The sequence below is a fragment of the Callorhinus ursinus genome, unplaced genomic scaffold, assembly GCF_003265705.2.
Source record: "Callorhinus ursinus isolate GAN/ISIS: 27379988/994484 unplaced genomic scaffold, GSC_fseal_2.0 scaffold10, whole genome shotgun sequence".
Classification (NCBI taxonomy): domain Eukaryota; kingdom Metazoa; phylum Chordata; class Mammalia; order Carnivora; family Otariidae; genus Callorhinus; species Callorhinus ursinus.
Genome location: NW_027397072.1, coordinates 2730849 through 2738470, shown reverse-complemented (window position 1 = coordinate 2738470; position 7622 = coordinate 2730849). Strand labels below are relative to the sequence as shown.

The window sequence follows — 7622 nt, the reverse complement described above, 5'->3', positions numbered from 1 at the left end:
CCTTCTGAGAAAGGTGAAATCTCCCCACTGAGCGAGGAGCCCAATGTGGAGCTCGATCTCAGGACAGTGAGATCATGACCCGAGGGGAATGCAGACGCTTAACCAACTAAGTCACCCAGGCGCCCCTCGGGAGGTGATATTTTAATACAATTAGGGACTAAGCTAAATGGGCCTGGACTACAGTGCTCCTAAGATTCAACCACCCTCTTTCTCCTACTAGAAGTTCTGTGAGCAGAGGGCTTTCATGGGTCTCGCTCATCATTTTTCTCTTATGAAAGATATACAGAAATATTCCACAGGGCACTGTAGAGGCTCAGACCAATTAGAAATTTGATTCTCATTATATTTTCAAAAAGTGGACATACAGGAAAAATGAACTATTCATCATTCTAAACATATAATTACAAGAAAAAGGAGTCCATAGATGACTTTCACCGACCTTGTCAAATTATTTTAGTGATCAAACTGATTCTTGAAAATGTAACTACATTACATGTAGATAGCCTGCTGGCAGGGGCTAACATATAGCAATGATTCATCAAATCATTATGAAAAAGTTTAATTTTTATCAACATAGGTTTAGATTTTATTTTTTCTATTCACTTAATAGATAAACCCAATCAAATGTATTTAGCAAATCGATCAAGCAACTTAAAGGAGGAGAGTCACATATTCCAGGTATAATCCAGATATGATTGGCAATTCACAGCTTCATTCTGGAGGAAATCTTGATGGTGGCAGGGGCTCAGTGTGGTGATAAGATTCCCCATATTTTAAACGGTCCCTCCATGAAAAGAAAGACCAATATAAGGGAAAATTATTCAAAGGGGAAAATGTACAAAATATTCCTAATGCCCAAGCATCAGCCCAAAAAGCCAATGGGGGTGGATGACTCGACCACTGCTGATCCAGTGCGGAGTCTCAAGTACTTTGAGGAGATCCATCAGTGAAATGACGGGAGTGGGGACTTTTAGGTCCATACAATTTACAGAGACAGTCATTAGGCTGAAGAAAACAGCAAACAAGACGCTCGGGTGGAGGGGAGTAGGGGAGATACGGGCATTAATGTTTCTGAGGGCATTTCTGCAACTCAAAAGAAAGCTATTTCTCTGCAAGTTTTTGTTAGTCAGTGTATCTTAGGCAGACAAGAAAAGGAATGCAAACAACAGAGTTCCAATCTGCTCTGCTTTCTGGCTTAAATAAAAAACAAACAAAACAAGACTTACTTCTCTTAACAATCTTTCCCACAAACACAGAAACACACAGTATTATCTAATTAACAGAGAAACAAATGGGTTTTACCACATTTTAAATTTGCAAAAACGTCCCTGAAAACCTTTACATGTTTCCAAGTGTTTGAGACCTTCAGCCATTCGGGTGTGCTCCAGGAACAGACTCCAAGCTGTGGCCCGGCTGCAGCCTGCTACTGGTGGAGGTTCTGGGGATCAACACAGCAACCCTGACAAGTAGAACCAAGAAAATCACTCTACAAGGAAACACAAGTTCATGTTCAACTTTTTATAAAAGACTAGTTTGATTTAGGAGCACCCAGGTGGCGCAGTGGGTTAAGCGTCTGCCTTCAGCTCAGGTCATGATCCTGGAGTCCTGAGATCGAGCCCCACATCGGGCTCCCTGCTTGGCGGGGAGTCTGCTTCTCCCTCTCCCTCTGCCTCTCCCCCTGCTCATGTGTGCTTTCTCTCAAATAAATAAAGCTTTTTTAAAAAAGACTAGTTTTGACTTAGAATGTATGAAAATGGGATTATAAACTATTATAATTCTTTGAAGGTTTTGAAAATGGACCCATATGGCACATAAAATCTGGCTTTCTTCAAAAAGCAAACCATAAGAATGACTCTTAACTCTAGGGAACAACCTGAGATTTGCTGGGGGGGGGATAATGGGGTAACTGGGTGATGGGTATTAAGTAGGGCACGTGATATAATGAGCACTGGGTGTTCTATGCAACTGATTAATCATTGACCTCTACCTCTGAAACTAATAATACACTATATGTTAACTACTATGAATTTAAATTAAATAAATATATAAATAAAATAAAAATGAGTATGCTCCAGAAAAAAAAAAAGCAATAGGAGTTTCAGAACAATCTAGGAAGTTGACATTTGAAGTTAAATAAACTTTAATGCAGACCAGCTTCTAAAACATTTTTAAGATCAGTAAAAATACAAGAACATGACACTATTGAGCCTACTGTCAACGGTTGTAATTACTTTAACAATAATTATAACAGTAAATACATTGAAGTTCTTAACATGACAAAGTCCACTACCTGTAAGATGAGGACACCGAAGTCTCTACTGAGCACATGTCACCTTGTAGATAGCTCATGATTTTTTTTACCAAAACGTAAAGGTAAAGAGCCTATAGCTTCTTTAACTATGACTAGAATGTGAGCAGAATAGAGATAAAAGCTGTATGTGTACACAATAAAACTTAATCCCCAAATTCTTCAAATGTCCATAACTGAATAGAGATATTTGAAGGCATATGTCATTTGTTGACATTAAAGTCTTTGCTGAAGAAAACTTAAATCTTTGCACTTAATTGCATGGGTATTACCTTTGTCTTCATGAAAATAAGAAAATAAATTAATACAATCATTTTCCCACCTAACTTGAACATTCTTTCTTTTCATTTTGAACTGATCGTTCAGAAAGTAAAACTATTTTCATACTTAGAACATCATATAGCAGTTCTAGATTCCCCTCTGTGAGAACCAAGCCATATAAAAATGCAACAATAGGGGCGCCTGGGTGCCTCAGTCGGTTAAGCATCTGATTCCTGATTTTGGCTCAGGTCGTGATCTCAGGATGATAAGTCCAGCCCTGTGTTGGGTTCTGCGCTGCTTAAGATTCTCTCCCTCTGCCCCTCCCCACCCTCTCTTAAAAAAAAAAAAATTAAAAATTCAACAATACCTTCCTATACACATTCCAAGAAAAACAAATGAGGGGAATGTGTGCACAGGTTTTTTCCAAAGTCCTCTGGTTTTTTGAATGGTCTTTGTGAGGCTTAATTATAAAGAACTACATTTCATTCTTTTAAATGTTTACTAAAAAGAAATACCACCAAGAAAAGGAATTATAACACTATGGAATCCGTTGGAAAACCCTCATCTTTAGCTTTTGAAAAGACAAAGTGCATGGGCTTATTTCACCCCAGATGCTATTTTCTTGCTCTTAAAATGTCCGTATGTGAGATGGAAGCACCATGATTGAAGGAAAACTGAGTGTCAAGTAGATATAAAGGTGATTTTTTTTACTTTATTGGTTTCCATTCCAAGGCCATCTGCAAGACATAAAAAAGCAGGTTAAAAGAGAACTTCCCAAAACTACTCTGGCCACATTTTATTCCCAGATCCCAAGAGCTGACATTCCTGTTAGAGTCTAGATTCTGGGTGTTTTTCTAGACAGCAACCGTTGGCATGTTGAGAATCTACAGTATTGCATGAAAGCTAATCACAGAGCATTGAAACAGCAGTTTGCTCCCACGCAGGTACTGATACAGAAACAACCTTGAAAACTTATTTTGAAATTATTTCAGTAACTATTTTATATCTCATTAGTTCAGTGGTTGATCTAAAGAACCCCCCTTCCTGAACTGCAAATCAAAACCACAATGAGACATCACCTCACACCTGTCAGGATGGCTAAAATAAAAAACACAGGAAACAAGTGTCAGGATGCAGAGAAAAAGGAACCCTCGTGCCCTGTTGGTGGGAATGCAAACTGGTGCGGCCACCATGGAAAACAGTAGGGAGGTACCTCGAAAAGTTAAGGTAGAGCTACCCTATGACCCAGTAGTAACAACTGCACTAGGTATTTACCCAAAGAATACAAAAACACTAATTCGAAGGGATACATGCCTCCCTATATTTATAGCAACATTACCTACAAGAGCCAAGATATGGAAGCAGCCCAAGTGTCTGTCAATAGATGAATGGATAAAGATGTGGTGTTTATATACATATACAATGGAATATTATTCATCCATAAAAAAGAATGAAATCTTGCCATTTGCAACAACGTGGATGGAATTAGAAGGTTTTATGCTAAGTGAAATAAGCCAGAGAAAGACAAATACCCTAAGATTTTGCTCATATGTGGAATTTAAGAAACAAAACAAACGAACAAAGGGGGAGAAAAAGAGACAAGCCAAAAAACAGACTCTGAACTATAGAGAACAAACTGATAATTACCAGAGGGGGGTGGGTGGGAGGATGGGGGACATAGGTGACGGGGACGGAAGGGTTGAATCACTGTACTGTATACCTGGAACTAATATAACACTGTATGCTAACTACACTGTAATTAAGATCAAAAACAAAATAAAATATAGAATAAAATAAAATAATATGAAGATGACCTTTTGTCCATCTTCTCCCCTTCCAACCTCAGCCCCCAATTTCAAATGTGGTAAGATGCCATGACATTGCTTGGGTCTGCTTTTTTTGTTTGATTTTAATACTTAATAACTCTCTGAAGGGAATTAAACAGTCCATCCCCCGGGCACCCAGACCTCCCTCAAACTGCACTCCAAACGTGAACATCATCCAGATGTGATATTTTATAGGAAGCAGTATTCATGTATCCATTAAAATTAAAAGAGTCTATATTACACCAGGATAGCACTAGGAATTTCAGAGAGCTTAATTTCATTTGATTCATACAATAATTCTGTACTAAGGCAGGCTGAGTATTATAATGGATTTAGAACTAATTTTTTTAAGGAAGTTCAAGTCCTGCCCCTGCCACCTAAAACTACAGTCACACGTAACTCGGGACCAGCCTCCAACCCCCTGTGATGACCGTGAAACAATGCCTGCTGTAACCTCTGCCATCTCGAGATTTTCTCGCAGCTCTAACATTCTCATTTTACAGAAAACAAGTGATGCTCAGAAAGGACAAGTAGATGTTCAGGACCATATGGTCAACAAAGGTGGCACGTGGACTGGGCCCATAGTTTTCACCCCCAATCCATCCTCTTCACACGATGACACACAACAGGATACTGGGACAGAAGCAGCTGGCTAAAAGGAGCAGGAAATGCCATCCTAAAGTTATTTTTCAAGCACCAAAATATGTACTAAGCTTGAAGCTAGATCAGAATCGATGGACTCTCCACCAGAAACTTATTAGTTAACCAAAAAAGCTATGGTGGTTTCCATGTGATTACAGTTTTCTCCTTACGGTGTCATAAATGCTCAGGGCATGTCCAACAAGAAATCAAGAAGCCATCATTATGATGAAATGATAGCTTTCCTTTCTCCATCCACAAGCCAACTCTATATAACTAATTAACAACAGTGAAGACCTTGATGATCCTAAAATCCTTGTTTCCATTTTTGTTCTGGCAGGCAAGAAGTTCAGTTAACCATAAGAGTCAAATACACTAATAATCACAGCAGAGAATCTGCTTGTCTTCTCATTTAATAACAAACAAAAACAACCAAAATGAAGTAACAGTAATAACTAACACATTTTAGTGCCTTCCATGTGTCCAGCACTGTCCTAAGCATTTTATAGTCAACATTATTGCTTTAAATTATCCCAACAACCTATGAATTAGGTATGATTATTAGCCCCAATTTATGGATGAGTAAACGGAGGCACAACATATTTCACACACTTAATGGAGAAGCTAAATTTGTATAATCTGACTTGAGAGTCCATTCTCTTAATCACCAAAAATGTACCTTTCCATGGGTTCTACTGTCAATTTCTAACATGTAAGGCGTGTGTGTGTGTGTGTGTGTGTGTGTGTGTTTGTGATGTATATGTGCTTGGATGTATATTATAATATGTATAATTACAAGATACCTTAATTCACTTTTAAATAGGAAAAATTAATCATAGATCACTATGTAAATATATGCCATTTTCAGGGCAGATGAGTCACTCTGGAATACCAGATACAGACTGATACTGTAAGAAATGAAAGTCTGAGACAGGTGGCAATATACATAGGTCTCACTAATCACTTCCTCCCCTTCCAGCTTTACATTCAGGGAACAGAAGAAGGAATTCCAGATGAATTTAGTCTTAGTCATTCTTTTTTAATTCTGGCCACCAAAATATGAAATGCACAATTTTAATATTGTACTAGCATACCTCTTCTGTATAATGTGAAAAAAATGTCTAATTTTATTTTCATTTGCTTTATGATCCTTTCTAGCTTCTGACTGTTGTTCTTTACAACCTGGCTGATATTTTGTTTTCATGGTATTTGTTGTTTAGTTTTTTCTCCCTGGGTCATCTCTTTTTGTCCCACTGATGGTTGTTCAAATGATTCTTGCTTGTCAGGTATCTGTTCTTGGGATGGTTGTCCCAAGGATGGCTGTTGAAATGATTCTTGTTTGTTAAGTATCTGTCCTTGGGATGCTTGTCCCAAGGATGGCTGTTCAAATGATTCTTGCTTCTCAGGTATCTGTTCTTGAGATGGTTGTTCCCAAGATGGCTCTTTGAGCAATTCTTGTTCCTCAGGTTGTTCTTCTGATTGTGTCGATGATGATTCTAGTGATTGTTGTCCCATTGGTGGTTCTTTTTGGTCTTCTATTTTTACTGGGGTTTCTAGTAGTATAGGTGTGTTTTTTCCCTCTAGAATGTCATATCGTCCTTTTTCTTGTTTTCAGTAAACAAAATAAAACAAAATCACCAATAAACACAGTAGCCATCTAAACCAAGTGAAATAAATCATAAAATGACAAACATTGCACTATATCATTGATTTCATATTGATAGTGATAATATTTTAATAAAAATAATTCTCACATAGGATATTACACTTACAATGTGCTTTACATACATTATCACTTTTACTCTCACTTGGAAATAAGATCTTAAACAACCATAAAATAGGTAGACTGTAATAGTATCAGAGAAGCTTAAGAGAAGCAAGTATAAATGATGTTACCAAATATTAAATAGGACGTATTTGTTAGTTATTTAAAAACTGAAAAACCATAGGGAAGGCTCTTGCTTTTTCTATAGGTCACTGAGGTAAAAAAAAAAAAAAAAAAAAAAAAAAAGGCACTTTTAGTAAGATCAAAAAGAAAGAATCAGAGTGCAGAAGAGTCCAGAGCCACTCTTTCTCCAGAAGAGGCACCAACACATGAAAACAACCTATAGAAGCAGAAAGATTACGAGGTACTTCTGAAACAATCACTCGGCAAACCACGCGTGTCAACGATGATACCATCTATTCCTGTCGTGATACAGGCCATTGGGAATAGGGGATCCGAGGCTGCTCCTGGAACTTGAAACGAGAACTATTTGAAATTCCCTGTGGAAAAACATCTTCAGTGGGAGGCCTCACAGAACCTCAGAGAAGCCAGGGATCTTCACCGATGTGCTCACCGGTTCCCTTCCCTCAAAACCTGTTCTTTCTCTCCTTTGCAGAAGCAGGACCTAGAGCCCAATCCAGAGCCCCAACTCCGACCTCATCCTTGCCCCTCAAATCCAGCCTGGGGCCACATCTGGTCGATGTGGTCAACTCCAAGAATCTTCCTGCAAAGCCCATTCTCTTTCTAGTAGTAGCCCACGCCCGCTCCAGGCCTCTGTCATCTCAGGGAGCGCTGTCCCTTCCGCGCAGCCCACGCCCGCTCC

The 7622-nt window shown here is 38.6% G+C and overlaps 1 protein-coding gene across 4 annotated transcripts in view; it reads right to left on the bottom strand.

The window, feature by feature from the left end:
* Nucleotides 1–515: 515 nt before the first annotated feature.
* The window catches only part of DCDC2C (doublecortin domain containing 2C), a 137021-nt gene continuing 129914 nt past the window's right edge, over nt 516–7622 (bottom strand). Inside the window, exons 10-12 of one of the 4 annotated variants that reach the window (XM_073896949.1) lie at nt 6129–6638; nt 2937–3306; nt 524–1459 (exon numbers count right to left, since the gene is read on the bottom strand). In XM_073896949.1, coding sequence (XP_073753050.1) covers nt 6235–6638 — 404 coding nt within the window. In that variant the 3' untranslated portion in view covers nt 524–1459; nt 2937–3306; nt 6129–6234. Of the gene's footprint in view, nt 1460–2936; nt 3307–5448; nt 6639–7622 lie in introns of those variants that run through there. The other 3 variants (XM_073896947.1, XM_073896950.1, XM_073896948.1) reach the window with 3 other exon arrangements.